Here is a 17,643-nt window from a genome sequence, read left to right as displayed (position 1 = left end):
CGAGAATAAGTACCCATTTCTCGACGCACCTGTCACCATGTTAGAGGAAGGCTAAACGGTACAATTAATTGTCTACCCTCTTCCAGCGTGACACGGTGCATGTCAGGAATAGGGACCCATTGTCCGACGTACCTGGCACCATGTCAGAGGAACCCTAAACCATTCTGGCCAGTTTTGACGCTCGTGTGCCTACGTCGGGAGAAATACCTTCCCCCGACGTGCACAAAGATGCGTCGAAAAACACCAGCTTCTACCGACGTCATGTTTTTTGACGATATTTCTTGCGTCGGAAAACTTTCGATTTCTTGTAGTGTGACTAGGGGTCTGCCACAGATAAAGGGAGTATAAATATTTGAGCAGGCTTAAAGGGTTTATATAGTGCACTTCTCCTATGTCCTAGGATATAAACCTTAAACAATAAACATGTCAATTAAAAATTTAACTTAGATTTTCAAGAGGTTACTCATGAACCCGACTAGGGTGCAATGTCCTTAGACCCTTACACGCTAAGTAAATGTCCTTAGACCCTTACACGCTAAGTAGTTAGGAAGACACTGTACTTATTTGTTCAAAGTATCAAGTCAGGGTGATTTGCATAGTCAGTTCAAATTGACACCAAACCAATCAGTTTATAAAGAATGAAACAAAATTAATTGATATTCAATAATTAAATAACAAAACTAATGGATTTGTTTTTATTTGGCTCGATTTATTATCCATTTTTTGTTCTCGATTTTTGGCATTTTCTATCTTCCTTCCAAGTTTTTGTTTTTATTTTTACTTTCATTCTGAATTAGATTTTTAGATTGAAATTGGATAATTTTTTTTTTCTTGTCTTTTGGCGATTTTCTTAATGAAAGATAGACGCAAACATTAATAATGGATCTTTTTCTAAATTAACACTCAAATATATATGCATCATAAAATTAAAAGATTAAATGATACCACTAATGTTAGAGTTTGTTTTTAAGGTTACATGTGTATATATTTTCTTACGTTCAATTCGATTTTCAATGAAGAACGGATTTAAATCAATATGTTTTGGTTTTCTCTAAGTATAGACCAATATGTCTAATTTTATGAATCAAATTAATCAACAATTATTTTTTTTTGCTATCTAAGACTAGATAAACAGATTTCGAGCGTTCTAAGATTTTTTAAGCTCTTTCTTTTATACTATTTTCTTATGATCTCTCATTCGGATCTCATTCGAATCTGATTCATTTATCTACCTTTTTAAATTGAAGCGGTACAAGATATAATAAAGATGGTGGTTTAACTTAGAATTCCAATTAGCATACAGAAAGGGAAAAAAAGAGTTTCTATTCATGAATTTTGAAAAAAAATATACGAAGATTACAATTTTAGAAAATAGAAATAATTTTGATCATGGTTCCATTTGGCAGCACGAAGCACTAAAACAATATCATGAAAGCTTTTACACAATTATATATGATTGATATTGGGAAAGGAGAGAAAGAGAAAATAAAAAGTAGGAATCATCCCAAGATAATAATAATAAATAAATAAAGCACCACCATGATACTGCCACGTGGAACCCACATCAAACGTTGAATGGATAACCACATAGCAGATCATATCATCATCATTTTCAAATTACAAAAAGAAAACATAGCCAAAAACCCCAATTATATGATCATCACAAAAATAGGCTATAAATATGAAACCAAGTTCCCATTTTTTAATTTAGGAGAGACACAACAAATTAGCCTTAAGCTTCTTGAAGTGTTCTTCTTCCTCCTCCATACACAATTCTTCCTTCCTTTTTTTCTTTTTCTTTTTCTCTCTTTCCCAAACGGCCTCTTCCAAAATAAAAATAAATAAAACAAAATGGAAGGAAAGGGAAGTGGAATTGCCAATTTTGTTGAGGGAGCACAACCTTACATTGCTATGATCTCTCTCCAATTTGGCTATGCTGGGATGAATATCATCACCAAGGTAGCTCTCAACCGCGGAATGAGCCATTACGTTCTTGTCACTTATCGGCAAGCCTTTGCCACCATTGTCCTTGCTCCCTTCGCCTTCTTCTTCGAAAGGTTGTTCTTTCTATGACTTTTTCTCTAAATTTCTTAGTGAGTTTGAAATAAACGATTTTAGTTCTTTTTTAACTACTTTATTTATACTAATATCAACTTTCTTATCAGGAAAGTGAGACCCAAGATCAGTTTTGCCATGTTAATGCAGATTTTCCTTCTGGGTTTGTTAGGGTTTGTGCAAATTTTAGATCTTTTTGTATAAAAAAAAAATTAAAAAGTGGTTTTTAACCATTTTTTTTAGTTACAAAATAATTGTTATTTTTCTTCTTCAGACCGGTGATTGATCAGAATTTTTATTATGCTGGATTGAAGCTCACTTCAACTACCTTTTCATGTGCCACCAGCAATATGCTTCCTGCAATGACATTCATCTTAGCTCTTCTTTGTAGGTATACAATATTACCGCTTTGCATTGAGATAAAAACTCGTAAAAGATTAGATTTTTCTTTTAAATTTAATTTCGATTTTATGAAAATCATGTTTTAAAATGTCAAATTAAATATTAAATTGATTTAATGAAAACAATTAAATGCATGTTTATAAGTAGTTTTCATCCTAGGCAGAGCTATTTTATAACTCTTTCAAATTTACTTTTCAGACATGCTCTGCGTTGTAAATTTGTCCTTTAAGTTTCACCTTAAAGCCTTGTATGCAAAATTGAACTTCTTGTATATGTATATTTTTCACTTTTATTCAACTTTTATAAATCACTTCCAACATAGTCGAAAATTTATTATCAATTTACTTTTAAACTTTAAGGTTTCCTATCTATATTTTCACTTTTAATCCATTTTTATAACCACTTCCGAATATTTCTTGATAATCATTTTCAAATTGCTTTTGAACTCTACTTTAAATTTTTGTTAACGAAATCGAATTTTTTGCATCCGTGTATATATATATTTGCACTTTTAATCTACTTTTAGCGATCTCTAAATTCTACTATTTATTTTTGAACTCTACTTTGAAGTTCCGTATACGAAATCAAACTTGCTCTTGCATACGTATATTTACGTTATAAATCAACTCTTATGAATTCGACTCTTAATAAAGTATGTACATGCATCTACCATATCAAACCCTTTTAAAAAGCAGAAGATAAAAAAGCAAAACTTTCTGGTTGCTAATAATAAAAGACTTCAAAAAGAGAGAGAACATAAAAGTATATGATTATTATTTTGAAATTTATTTATTTAAATTTGTTTGTTTAAATGAAAAACAAATGGAAACTTGAAAGGATGGAGAAATTGGAGATGAAGAAAGTGAGATGCCAAGCCAAGGTGGTGGGAACATTGGTGACAGTGGGTGGAGCCATTTTGATGACTTTATACAAAGGGAATGTCATAAGCTTCTTTTGGTCTCACCATAACAATAATTATCTTCACAGCTCTTCTGCTTCTTCCAATTACTATTCCTTTGAAAGCACTTATCAAGATTGGCTCAAGGGTTCCATTCTTCTCCTTTTTGCCAATCTTGCTTGGGCTTTGTTCTTCATCGTTCAGGTACTAATATTTTTACACTAGGTTTAACTGCCTTCAACATGTTTGTTCTACTTTTAAGTATTTTACTCTTGAGATAAAAATAGTATTCTTTTAATAATGTAGAATGAAGCTTGAGATAAAAATAGTATTTTAATAATGTAGAGTGAAGAAATCGTACCTCTCATCTCGGTGTTGATAACGCAGAAGTATAGGAATTTGGTTAAACATAAATATATATGATGTCACATCAAGATATATGTTTTTTCAAATAATTATAGCAACTTAAAATCAAAATGATTTGTAGGTGGTTTAGTTATTAAATTTTTAAGTTGGTTTTGAAATTTTAAAAAAATGTCTAATGGGATTCCCAACTTTCAATTAATCCCTAAACTTCCAATTTTATGTTTAATAATGGAACCAAACTTTCCATTTTATATCTAATTGAATATCTAATTGAAGAGAGAATTGAGAGTGAATAAAATATATGTCATTTGTCTTTTATGCAATATTTTCTTTTTAATGCATAGACCTAATAGACAAAAGAAAAAGGTTCTCTTAAACAAAAATTATTCAATTATATACCTAGGTCACTTAAGTTTTTTGAAAAAAAATATTTAATACGTCATCCATTAAATACAAGATTGAAAGCTTACAACATATTCTATTAGACGCAAAATCAAACATTTGTAAAGACTTATACAACTTATAATTTTACCTTTGCAATATAACAGTAGTCAATCGGATCGAATTGATATAGTTCATATTACATGTATATGGTTTTACTATTTCACAGGCAATGACATTAAGGAATTACACAGCCCATCTGTCACTTACAACCCTTGTGTGTTTCTTTGGGACTTTGCAATCCATGGCTGTCACATTTGTAATGGAACACAAAGCTTCTGTTTGGAACATTGGATGGGATATGAACCTTCTTGCTTCTGTTTATGCTGTAAGATTCTCCATCTCTTTATGTTTATATATGTATTGAAAATAATAATTTAATTTAATTTGAATTATAAACTTTGTTCAGGGAATAGTTTCATCAAGCATAGCTTATTATGTACAAGGGATGATTATGCAAAAGAGAGGACCTGTTTTTGTCACAGCCTTTACCCCTATGATCATGATCATTGTTGCCATTATGGGCTCCTTCATGCTTGCAGAGAAGATCTATATCGGACGGTTAGTACCATCACTTAACCTAAACGCTTAAATTGTTAATCAATTATTTAAGTTTATAAAGTTATGGAAAATTCACAAAAAAAAAAAAAAAATAGTTGTTGAATTTTGTATTTTCTTTCTTTTTTTACACAGTTGTAGGAAAATAATTAAAAAAAAAAAGTATGAATTGAAACTAACTTTTTCTAAATGTTTCAAGACTAAAATGGATATTTTTAATATTTTAGAGTAAAATAATTAAAAATAGACTAAAGTGAATGTTTTAAAAGTTCAAAGGACAAAAATAAAGTAGAGATAAAAGTACAAATAGGATCTAAATTAAACCAAAGATTTAAAAGATAAGTGAAGAGTAGGTTTTTTCCTTTTTAATCTTTATAATCATTTTAATATGTAATTCTCATTTTTCATGAAATATGATCTTTTCGCTCCATCATCCATAGTTTTGAATTTAAGAAATATCTCAGGTACGGTCTAATAATAATGGATTAAATTATTCAATTATGAGCAATGATTAGGGTTAATAATATTAATAGCTAATACTATAAATTATTTATTGTCCTGAAACAAATAGTAATAATAATAATTTAGTTTTTTTTTTTTTTCATTTTAGAAAAATAAAGTGAATTTATTACCAAACTCTTAATTACCCGATTCATTCATACACTGAAAGTTTTACTTTCATGCCATGTTACGTTGAATGTAATTAAAAATATCAAACCTAAAAATTTATACTCTTAACATACCTTAAATTGAATCTTTATACTCTTTTAACTTTATGTTCTTTTTTATTTTTTCAGTGTTGTTGGAGGTATTGTAATGGTGGTGGGGCTGTACTCAGTGCTATGGGGAAAATACAAAGATTACAAAGAAAAGGAAGCAATAATAGAAGAGATCACCACCATAGTTGAACCAGTGAAGCTTTTAATAAGTGAAGACAAATTGGAGAAAAATAAGAAGAAGAAATTAGCAACAGTAGTTGAAGAAGAAGAAGAAACGACGACATCGACATCGTTAAACGACATCGAAATGCAAAGGAACGACACAAGATCAAATGTCGACGACAATAATCATAATAATGTTGCAACATTGCGTTGTCCTTCTCCACTACCCATTGTTGTTGTTATAGCTATGAATGAAGCACCACCAAAAGTTTTTTATTAAATTTTTTCATTAAAAATTACAAATCTTTTGAAAAGAAAGGAAAAAAAAAAGAGAGAAATAATATTTAAAAAAAAAAGTTGGAAATGGCCTTTGGAGAGTGGGAGGGAAAGGAAGTTTTTTTTTTTTTGTTTAACTTTTCTTTCATCTAATCTAATCCTTTATCTTTTCCTTTTTTTCTTTTGCTCCTTTACTTCTTCTTTTTCTTTTTTTTTTTCTCTTGGACAAATATTAGGATTGTAGATGTTGATTATAATTATGTGAATTCAATTAACCATGTAGTCTGTAAATCTCAGACTGTTTTGTTATTTTATATAATAATTTATAAGATTTTGAGTAAATATAGTTGATGAGTTCATTCTCTTTTTAATCTTTATATGTTTGATATGTAACCAACTTCAATTGGTTTTATTTGATTCTTTTTGTTAAATAACATTTTTTATCTACTTTGTTTCATTTTCAAAGTTATAATAATTTAGTTGTTAAATTAATGAGTAAATTAAAAATTGTGTTAAAATTCAGTCTCCTCTATTTTCAAATTTGTAACTCATTCATAGTATGAAAAATATCATCAAAGTTAAGTGGTTGCTTTAAAATGAAAATGGCATTGCTCAGACTCAAAATGAAAACCTTCGTAGCCAACTATACACTACGACACAACGTGGTTGTTTAGCATTGTAAGATATTATACATTTTTTCTAACTGTTTTTTATATTTAATTTCTTAAGTGGTGATTTTTTTTTTTTTCAAAAATATAACAAACCGACAAAATATTTATACTCTATAGAACAATTTTGAAAACGTGAAAAACTCACAAGCTCACAATAAAAAAATACTAAAAGTCACTACAAGAAATTTTGGATCTTTCGACGTTGGCTTATATCGTTAGAAAAACGGGCGTCGGGAGATATGAAATCTTTTGATGAAATAAGTGAAGTGACAAAACATACTCTATCTTCTGACACAGTCAAACTCGCGTCGAGAGAAATGGAAGAACTTTCGACGCTACTAAAGTCACCCACATTTGTAATTCACAAGTCTATAATGGAGAGAAGAAAGAGGGTTTTGCAAAAAACGAAAATAGTGTCGTCGTCCACTACCCTTTCTCTTTCGGTGCTGCCATGCAATTCTATGCCTTTTCTCTTTAGGTGCCGCCACTGTGCGGTCCTCTGCCCTTTCTCTCTTTCGGTGTCGTCGTCGTCGTCCTCTGTCTTTTCTCTTTCGGTATGTAATAAGATAGATTGTATTTTGCCCTAAAAATCTCTTTGTTCCCTAAAATCGTGAATGTTATTTCCTACGAGTGAATTTAAAGAGGATTTTAGGATTTTAAAGAGGTTTTACTTTAAAGCTGAGAGGATTTTTAAGTTTGTTAAATTCTTAGATTTTTCAATTTTTTTTCAATGAGTAGTATTTTACTCGTTTCACTTGTTCTTTGCGAGATGTATAATGGTATTTTGAATCTAATCAAGTGCGCGATCGATGTCTTTTGTAAGATTTGTTATTATTTTTAGAATGTATGTGAATCTGGTGATTTAGAGTAATAGATTATGTTTGATTTTTATAGAATCTTAATTAGCTAGTTTGCACTCAGTTTTTCTAATTAAACTTCTAGTTACTGTTAGTTAGATGGATATCTGTTCATTTGTGTAGCAACTCGTTCGGTGCTTGTTTCTAAAATTTTATAGTTGTTGATAGATGAACATTACGGCTTTATATAAGAATAGGTATTTTTTTTGCTTATTGATGTTATTTCATTTTTTTTTTTTTGTTTAGGTCATTTGTATCCTTTCTTCCTTAAGAAAGTTGAATTCTCTTGACACAACTTATATCTCAATCAATACTAACTCGTTTTACGCATACGAACACTTGATTTGATGCATTTTTTCACGATCTTTACATCTATTTTCATAGATTAAGCATTCTATTAACATATCTTGACATCGAATTTCCTTCAAAGTTACATAAAACTATGTTGAAACTTTAGAAGACCATAACTCTGAGAATATAGTTGTCTGAATTGCAAGATTTTTTTTTATTACATATAACATTTTGAGACGTTGTCTAAAGGTAGCTTGTCCAACCCTTTGTCCCAAAATACACCGTTTTGGCCTTCAAATTGGATTACACAATGTTTTTCTTCAAAGTCTCATTGTTTTGAAGTTTGGAACTACCACCTTGAAGTTCCTCTATCGTTCTAGATGTTGTATCTTCTTTCTTTTATATGTAGTAACAATACAAGAACATAAAAAATTATGTGTGACGGTAGCCATATGTAGCTACATCCATGTTTCCATTGTTATAAAACTTTATTTTGTAACTATTCGTTTGGTCTTACTAAAGCTCATTCTTATAGGTTTGTGTCCTTTTTTGTGAGCTTCTTTGGCCCATGTTTTCTTACTGAGGGGATGAAAACCTTTTGCTGCGACAAATTTTATAGATATCTTAGATCAATTCAATTGGAAACTTAAAAATATTGTACATTGGTAATAGTTAGAGAAACAATTTTCTAATTGAGGCTAAGCATGCTTTAAAATTATAGATTAGAGAAAGAAAAACACACGTAGTTTAACACCTCTGAATCTACTAAAACACCAAATTTGGGGCACCACCACTCGGAGACCTCCCTATTCTCTTGGATGAGATTGGTTTGTGAGAACCAATTGGAATGAAAAAAAAAACTTTTGAGAGAATCTCTCAGAGAATTCGCAAAGAGGCAAAGACTCAGGTTGAAAAACTTGTTTTCTTTTGCGTGTTTATAACACCCTCTTCTTTAGGAAGTTGGAGAGAATCATGAGATTCTATTAACTTTAAAAAAAAAAATTAACTAATTAATCAATTAAATTTATAATTAATTAAATCATATTAAATTAATAATTTATTTAAATCATATTTAATGAATACCTCTCATGTATCTTATAGTTTTAAGGAGCATTTTTAAAAATAACAAAATAAATTAAAATATTTACAAGCTATAGCAAAATTTTGCATTCTATCCTAGGTCAGGAGCAAAAAGTTTGCAAGTTGAAACGATCCATTTATGGGTTGAAACAAGCATCTAGATCTTGGAACATTAGATTTGATAGTGCGATCAAATCTTACAGTTTTGACCAAAATGTTGATGAATCTTGTGTATACAAAAAAATCAACAAAGGTAAAGTAGTTTTCTTAGTACTATATGTGGACGACATCCTTCTCATTGGAAATGATGTAGGATACCTAACTGACGTTAAAACTTGGCTAGCAGCCCAATTTCAAATGAAAGATTTTGGGAGAGGCACAATATGTTCTAGGGTTCCAAATCATAAGGGATCGTAAGAACAAAACGCTAGCATTGTCTCAGGCAACCTATATCGATAAAATGTTGGTTCGATATTCGATGTAGAACTCTAAGAAGGATTTATTACCTTTTAGGCACGAGGTCCACTTGTCCTAAGACACCTCGAGAAGTTGAGGATATGAGACGTATTTCCTAAGCCTCAGTTGTGGGCAACTTATTGTATGTTATGCTCTACACTAGGCCATACATTTTTTATGTAATGGGAATAGTCAATAGGTATCAGTCCAACCAAGGGTTAGCCCATTGGACGACAGTTAAAATTATTCTCAAGTATCTAAGGAGAACGAGAGACTGCATACTTATGTATGGAGCTAAGGATTTGATCCTTACAGGATACACTAACTCTTATTTTCAAACCAATAAGGATTCTAGGAAATTCACATCGGGATCAGTACTCACCCTGAATAGGAGAGTTGTGGTATGACATAGCATCAAATCAATGATGCATTGTAGACTTTAATGGAGGTTGAGTATGTCGTTGCTTGTGAAGCAACAAAAGAAGCAATTTTTACTTAGAAAGTTCCTGCATGATTTAGAAGTTGTTCCAAACATGAACATTCCCATCACTTTATATTGAGATAATATTAGAGCATATTGCTGATTCATTTACAAAAACTCTCACACCTAAAGTGGGAGATGTGTAATGGGTGTAAGAATGCCCTAGTTTATTATATTTTTATAATATACATTTTATGTAATATACTTGTAGATTGTAAATATAATTCATGGACTGTTATTAATAAAATGTTATTATTGTAATAATTGTTATTGATTATATTATTAGTTTTGTCTTAATAACTCAAATCCAATAAACTAACATCCTAAGTTGTTTAATGTGTCTTGAACAGTATGTAGAGACATACAGAGATCAATGTTCGAGATCATCTTAAAGGGTCTATAGTATTAGGGATAAGGCTGGGTACCTTATCCTGGTATAATACTATGGATAGGGCTGACTTTGTATACGCCACATCGCACAAAGCTATGCCAAAGATATACATACAATAAAGTAGTGAAAATTGTCGGTCATTTTTTTATCTGTCAAGAGTTTAGTTAGTTTGATATGGAATTACATTATCTAGGGTTTAATGTTTAGAGAGTATGAAAATTTGAATCACAGACTTTGAAAGAAGAGTGCATATCAATTATCATTAGACTATGTTTATTTTGATCGATATTATAATTGAAAACTTGGTTGTTTGTAACAAAAAGATTCTCTCGAATATATGTTTTGTTCAAGAACTTGTTAGTCAATATAGAAATAACAACTTTTTGGCCACTTTAAAATGAGAATGAATTATGAAAGGAATGTATCATAGCATATAATTTTTGACTTCACAAAATCAAAATAAAATATAACACGTCTCTACTAAAAAGTAAATATATTTAATACATCTCAATCAACATACTTCTCCACGTTTCAAGAAGACATTGGTATAAAAGCAAGTTAATCGTGTACGATCGATCCATCGTTTTTGGCCTCTTTAAAATTATGTTTTGGTAATATTATTCTCTCCATCTCTTTTTTTCCTTTAATTCCATAATATGTATTGAACATCTAATATCTAATATCTTGATCAAAGACATATAACCTAACTAGTCTTAACTAGTTGAGTGGAATGCATATAGTATGAATGTATATTTTTAATTTTCTTTTTCCACCCATAAAACGTAATTTCTTACATATTTTGGGTCTTATATTACTTTAAGAATAAAATGGAGTAGGAAAAATAAAAATATATGGTGGAATTCAACAAGATCTTTTGTATCCTCCCTATCATATACATTATCCACATGCCCAAAATGGAAGTGTGACAACCACATGGCTCCATTAAATAACAAAAGATCACAAATAATTGCAAAGGTAAAGGATTATTATAATTTATTTCATTACATCACCAACTCTCAAAGTTATGGGTAGTCTACATGGAAATCACTAGAGCATTATTATTAAGGCATTATGACATTTTCAAAACATTTGTGCAATGTCTATTCTCCACAATACTCTATGTTTTCAATCCACAATCAACCTTCCTTAGCATTTTCTAGGAAAAAAACAAAACATTCCCTCATATATATCAACATTGTCATACTCCACTCTCTCAATTAATTACTTTTCATATTCAAAATCATTTTAATCAACGAAAACCACTATTTAATCCTAAAGCACACCCTTCACATCATAAAACACATACGTAAGATATTTGTTTAAAACAGCTTAAAAACACCTATGCTACTCAATTAATTAATTTCTCTATTTTCAATTTTGAAGCAATTCAGTTCTTTTTATTTAACTTCAACCACTAACAATTTAGTCTCTCTATTTAACCATTTGTAACAATTGAAGGGAAAAGAAGATGTTATTAAAATTTAATGAAACTTCTTTCATTATTTTTCAATGGATGAACCAATCAAAAATCATCTCTTATAACTTATGAAGATGGAGTTGTTAAATAATAAAAATTTGCCCTTTAGGTTGTCCTACTTGCTTCACGGGTTTTTTCATCATACTTCCATATAGACATTTGATATTCATGCGCTTCACAAAATTTCAATTTTTAAACCTAGGATATTGTTATCACGAAACTGTAGAACCCTGACGTAAGTTAAGATAAATTATTATCATTAGTTATCAATATTCTGATTTAATTATTTTCTTAACTATTTAAGATAACATAGTTTTAGTATTTGTGGCACGCTCAAGCACTTAATCCTAATATCGGGCCTTAACTCATGCTGCCTCTAAGATAACTTGGATTAATTACTAGCTTCTATATGAATTTGACCGACGTTCTTCATCTAAACCAATCCTACGGTGAGACAATAAAAGCGTAGGAGCTCTTGTTATTAATTCTGTTTTTCATGCACATTAAGATAGGCCTGCACTTTGTTCGAGATCAAATTGCTCGGAGAACTCTTGATGTTTGGTACGTTTCTATGGCCAATCAACTAGTCGATTGTCTTACCAAGTCTCTTACGCACTCACAGATTCAATGTCTTCATTCCAACCACTGAGTTCTTGACTTTATACCCACTCATTTAAGACAGAATGTTGGAGAAAAATATCAGTTGAACAATTTATCCACGTCAATGGACATCATGGTGGGTGCCAACTCAGAAATCCAAGGATGTCATTACTTTTAAGATGAATCATACATTTCAAGAGCCAAGAAGCTACCGTTAACATTGAATTTTCACGTTAAAGAGGAGGTGAACTCAATTAGGAGATTCAAGCAACAACAATTGGTTAGAAGCTATATAATTGGTTTCAATTGATGCTACAAGATGAAACCAATTGAACTTTGTAATTCATTTTTATTTTTGCAAAAATATATCTTACTTTTGGGTTGTTGTTTCATTGTTGGACTCATATATGTTTATTTGAGTTTTAGTTCCTTCATTCAAGGTTGTATGCAATCAAACTTAATTGTTGAGTGTTTAAAATTGGAGTAAAAAACTAGTAATCCAAATCTAATCCTTTCTTGAATTATCTTAAATTGATCGGGATTTTACAATTTGATATTAAGGTTCACCAAATAGGATTTCTAATTTTAAAATCGCACAGTTTCATATCATGTCATCCCACATAGTTCAAAAATCTTCCAAAAAAAACTTTAAAAGTTTCTTCAATTAACCAATCAATAGTTGCCATATGTACAACGTATGTAATACTTAGAATTTTCCTTATTCTTCGTTTCCAAAATTAGAGGGATTCAATCAGTACAAAAAGGAGCATATTAACCCTAATTCAATCCATTCTGTACGTCCATAGAAAATTTCTCCCAAAAGATCAAGAAGTTTTCCTAACTTTTACTGCGGATACCCTCCGGAGTCCTAACAAATGGGACACCACTCTACAGAATGAGATAAGTAAGTTTGAGAAAATTGTACTTCACATGTAGTTTGTGTTTAAATTCCCACGACGTTCACTATGGAAGGAATGAGAGGTGGAAAACTGAGTCCAGAAGGTTTATTTACGATTTACAACCAAAACAAGGATGGGTTGCACATTTAAAAAATACATATATAAAATTAGTAAAGATGAAGGACGATCATGGTGAGTTTCCAAAATCCTTGATTTTTTTTCTTTTTGCTTTGTAATTCATGAGAAAAATGAGGGGATTCTTGTGGGGTTGTAGGTTTGACTGCTGCATGTGTTAGGGGATGTGCTAATTGTGTCCATCTAATCTAATTAATTACCATTTTAGTTCTTGTGATATGAATTTGGCAATAGGTTTTTTGATTTGTAGGTTAGTGTCAAAAGGTTTGATTATTTTTAATACATATATATATATATAGTTTTTTAGCTAGGGGTATGGGTATAGTTGATCATAGTTTAGTTGGTAGGCATAAATCAAATCATGTGGCTTTCTCAAATCTGATGAGATCTCCGGTTATAACCCTTTGGACATTCATATATTTTTAATGAAGTTATTAATAATTAATAATTCTAAAATTATATCAACTCTCATCCAAATTTCAAATACAACTTTTTCAAGACACTTTTATTTATTTATTTTTCAAATATCGGCTAAATTTGTAATGATTTCACCTTGAGATTTTTTAAAATAATTTTATGTACGTATTGTAGGATGTCTCGTGTATCTGTTGGTTTTGGTGGTGAATGGAAGGAGAATGAAAATGATGTTGGAAGTCAAATGAAATGGCTGAACGTGGATATTAGTATAAACTTTCAAGATTTTTTAAGTGAAATTTACATAATTAGTGAGATGTAAATTGAGCCGAGTACGATTTGGTTCTAAAATGTTTGTATAATGTGAAGCATTTTTATATATGCTTCTGTTATTAGTAATCAAGAAGATTTCCATTTTTTTAAAATGGTGAGTACGAGCAACTTCATCACATGATGCATGGTACTGCATCAATGAAAATCCTACCAACAAATCCGATCACTAATGGACGATACTATCTCATATGCCCAAACCTACAAATATAACAATTATATTAAATAAAAGGAGAGAACACACAATTACAAGTATAAAAACAAACCCTAAAACACATTTATAATTAATAACTTGAAAAGCGAATGAGAATCTCTATAAGCTATATGACTCCGACAACTTATTATTCACAAGCGTCTTCTTGTGCATGGCAACTTTCTCATATAGTGCACCTTTTAAGCTGTCGAGTATCTTAACTTATATCAAGTTACCCCAGTTGTAGATGATGGAGTCCTCCAAATTATTTGTAAGGCCCAACATGGTCCAATCCATATGCTGCTTTTTTTTTTATTCCATCATTGTTAACTCGATGAAATAAAATAGGGATATCTCCATCGTATCATCATCACTCTCAAACTGAAGCTTCAGGTAATCTTTATCCAACTTAGACCCATTTATGTTTGCCATAACACCAAAATATATAGTCGTCTCAATCTAAGGGCTTTATTTTATTCAAACTCAACAACATGTCTCATCCTATACCTCAATCCCGTAATAATTTCAAACTCTTCCCGCCTAAAGGACACCTTCTTAACCAATAATTTAAAATTGATAATGTCGTTTGTTGGGGAATTTCTTGACTATAATTTAGTAGATTATTCATGATGCATAATGTATATATATTCATTATTTTGATATTTTCATGCTTAATGTGACAGTAGACTCCATTACAAATCTAACACAATGAAAATCACCCCAAATGGAGTCCGAACAATAGAAAACGGACAATTTAAAGATCAATGGCATTTTGGAAAAATAAGTCGAACTCCGCCCGCCACGTGTCGCCATCTGATCCGCGAGGGTCATTTCATGTCTCAGTTTACAAATTCACTCGACTTGACTTATTTTCGGATTTTCAAATGCCAAAACAACATCGTTTTGGCCAAGTCGCGCGCCTCCCACGTTTCGAGTTCGAATCTTTCCTTTAGGATTTTATTTTTTGAGTGGTAGTTTCGTAATTAAATACCAATTTACATAAGATTTCCTTTGCCCTCATTCACGCTCATTTCTTTCCACCTCTCATTCTATGTCACGTTTCAGCATCGCCTCTTATTGGTCACAAGTTCGAATCCTACAGACGTTTCTTTTTTATTTTTCATGAAAACTCCCATCTGACCTGAAAAACCCCATTCCCTTCGTCTTCTTCATCATTTATGTTGGTTTTCCGCCATTTTTTTTTTTTTATCGAAACATCCTAAAACCCTATAAAAGCCTCCTCTCACTGTCATTCATTCATTTATGAATTCTCCAACTTAAAATCTCTAAAAAAAACCTCTCTCAAAATATCCTTCCAAAACCCTCTCAAATTTCATTCTGAATTCATCCCGAACTCAAATTTCTTCTTCCATTTTTTTGAATCCATGGAGGGATAAGTCTCTTTTAAGAGGTAAAGAGTAGTGGATTTGGGTTTTCTTTGAAGTTTTTCATTATTATTAATGTAAATTACATAATTTCGGTAAAATATAATTTCTTACGTTATTTAGTTGTATAGGTTGTCTATATCTTCAAATTATCTCTTTGTAAAGTACACACAATGTTTTTATCAATAAACAATTAAAGCACATGGTATCAGAGTCATCTAACCTAGATATTGTGTAACCACCATTGACGTCGCTCCTCCTTGCCAAGAAACTTGCTGGCGAATCCTCCCTGCCAAGAAATCCAATCTCTCCTTGTTTCTTTCTGTTCTTTGTGTAGATCTTGTCGTCGATGTTTCTATGTTCTTCACAACCGATTCACCTACGTTCGACTTTGACTGCACCAATGTTAACGTTGTTTCTTTGTTCTTCGTACTATTCATCTCCAATTCGGCTTAGTTCAGATCCACGATGCCTGCCTCTTCATTACAGATTCATCTCCGATTTGACGTGGTTCGAATCCATGATGTCGTGCCTCTTCGTTCCAGATCAGTGTCACCTGGTTGTCGTACTGCTCACCTGCGTTCTAACGCTCTGCCTCTTCGTTCGCATCAGTTGTCGAACTATCTCTTGTTTTCATTGTTTGTCACTGTCTGTATCTGAATCTCTCATAGATTGAGTATTTTATTCATATTACTTAGTAAACTTGTCTTCAAAAGTTCACTTTAATAGAAAAAGACCATGTTATTCGCCCTATTAGTACAATCATTGAGGGTAGCAATTATCTCACTTGGGCAAATCAAATGAAAAGCTTTCTCATTGGACGAAAATTATGACGTATTGTCACCGGTGATATTACTAAACCAATCGAACAGGAAAATGAAGATGACAACAAATTTATGAAACGCCTCGAAGATTGGAACAGTAGAAAACCATCAGACTATCACCTGGCTTAGTAATACATCGATTTATGCTATTCATACAGAATTTGATGTCTTTAAGGATGCTAAAGAACTATGAGATTTTTTTGTCTACAAGATTTAAATATGTCGGATTAGCTCACTACTATCAGCTAGGGAATAGTCTTGCCAATCTCAATCAAGATGTCGGTCAATTTGTTAACGAATATCTAGTTGTACTTCAACATATCTGGACTCAACTTGATCAAGCTAAAATCAGTGAACATCACCTTCGCCTTATTAAGGTCCTTATGGGTTTACGTCTAGAATTTGAGTATCGGGTTGCTTTACTACACCGCAATTCCTTGCCCTCGTTGGATGCAACTATCCAAGAGATTTTATTTGAGAAAAAACGCCTTGGCATCAATCTCTGGAAACAATTTGATGTTGTTCTTGGAACTACTTATCCATCCAATGGAGCATCAAATGCTTTTTGTAAAAACTGTAGGCTCTCCGGTCATAAATTCATTAATTTTTCTAAAATAGAGTGTAGGTACTACCATAAACATGGACATATTCTGGATAGTTGCCCCACAAGACTACCTTGACCTCCAGGTTATTCTCCTAAAGCAAAGAACTTTACTAAACTTGGCACCTCCTCTGTTGTTGAAGCTGCCTCAAATGATTCCACCTCTCCCCATTTTCAGATAAGTGATCTTCAGAGCCTATTAAATCAGTTAATTTCATTATCTTCCTCTGCACTTGCCGTCTCACAAGGTAATCGATGGCTTCTTGACTCTGCTTGTTGCAACCAGAAAACATCTTATTTTTATCTTATCAATACTTCTCGCTCTGCTAAATCTTTACCTCCAATTTATGATGCTGATGACAATTGTATGAACATCTCCCATATTGACACCATTGATACCCCTAGTTTGAGTCTTCCTCATACTTACTGTGTCCCAACTGTATGATCTTGGATTAACCGTGTCTTTTTCTCCTAATGGTTGTCAGGTTCAGGATCCGCAGACGAGACAGATGATTGGGATATGTCACAAAGTGGGAAGATTATTTGAGCTCCTATTACTCCAGCTTTCTCCTCCTTCATCCATCTCTGCTCCTGTCACTGACTTTGATACATATTAGTGGCACCTTCGTCTTGGTCATGCTTCTTCCGAAAAACTTTGTTATTTAATTTTTGCTACCAATT

The 17,643-nt window shown here is 31.7% G+C and overlaps 1 protein-coding gene across 1 annotated transcript; it reads left to right on the top strand.

The window, feature by feature from the left end:
- The first annotated feature begins 1,690 nt into the window (after positions 1-1,690).
- LOC101216496 (WAT1-related protein At5g07050) lies at positions 1,691-6,236 on the top strand. The gene is made up of 7 exons (XM_004144272.3): positions 1,691-2,057; positions 2,166-2,228; positions 2,330-2,446; positions 3,295-3,559; positions 4,332-4,490; positions 4,572-4,723; positions 5,518-6,236. The coding sequence occupies exons 1-7, from the start codon at positions 1,852-1,854 to the stop codon at positions 5,879-5,881; spliced, it is 1,326 nt and encodes a 441-aa protein (XP_004144320.1). The 5' UTR covers positions 1,691-1,851; the 3' UTR covers positions 5,882-6,236.
- The last annotated feature ends 11,407 nt before the right edge of the window (positions 6,237-17,643 follow it).

This window comes from Cucumis sativus, chromosome 4, assembly GCF_000004075.3.
Source record: "Cucumis sativus cultivar 9930 chromosome 4, Cucumber_9930_V3, whole genome shotgun sequence".
NCBI classification, from domain to species: Eukaryota; Viridiplantae; Streptophyta; class Magnoliopsida; order Cucurbitales; family Cucurbitaceae; genus Cucumis; species Cucumis sativus.
This window is presented reverse-complemented; position numbering and strand designations above follow the sequence as displayed.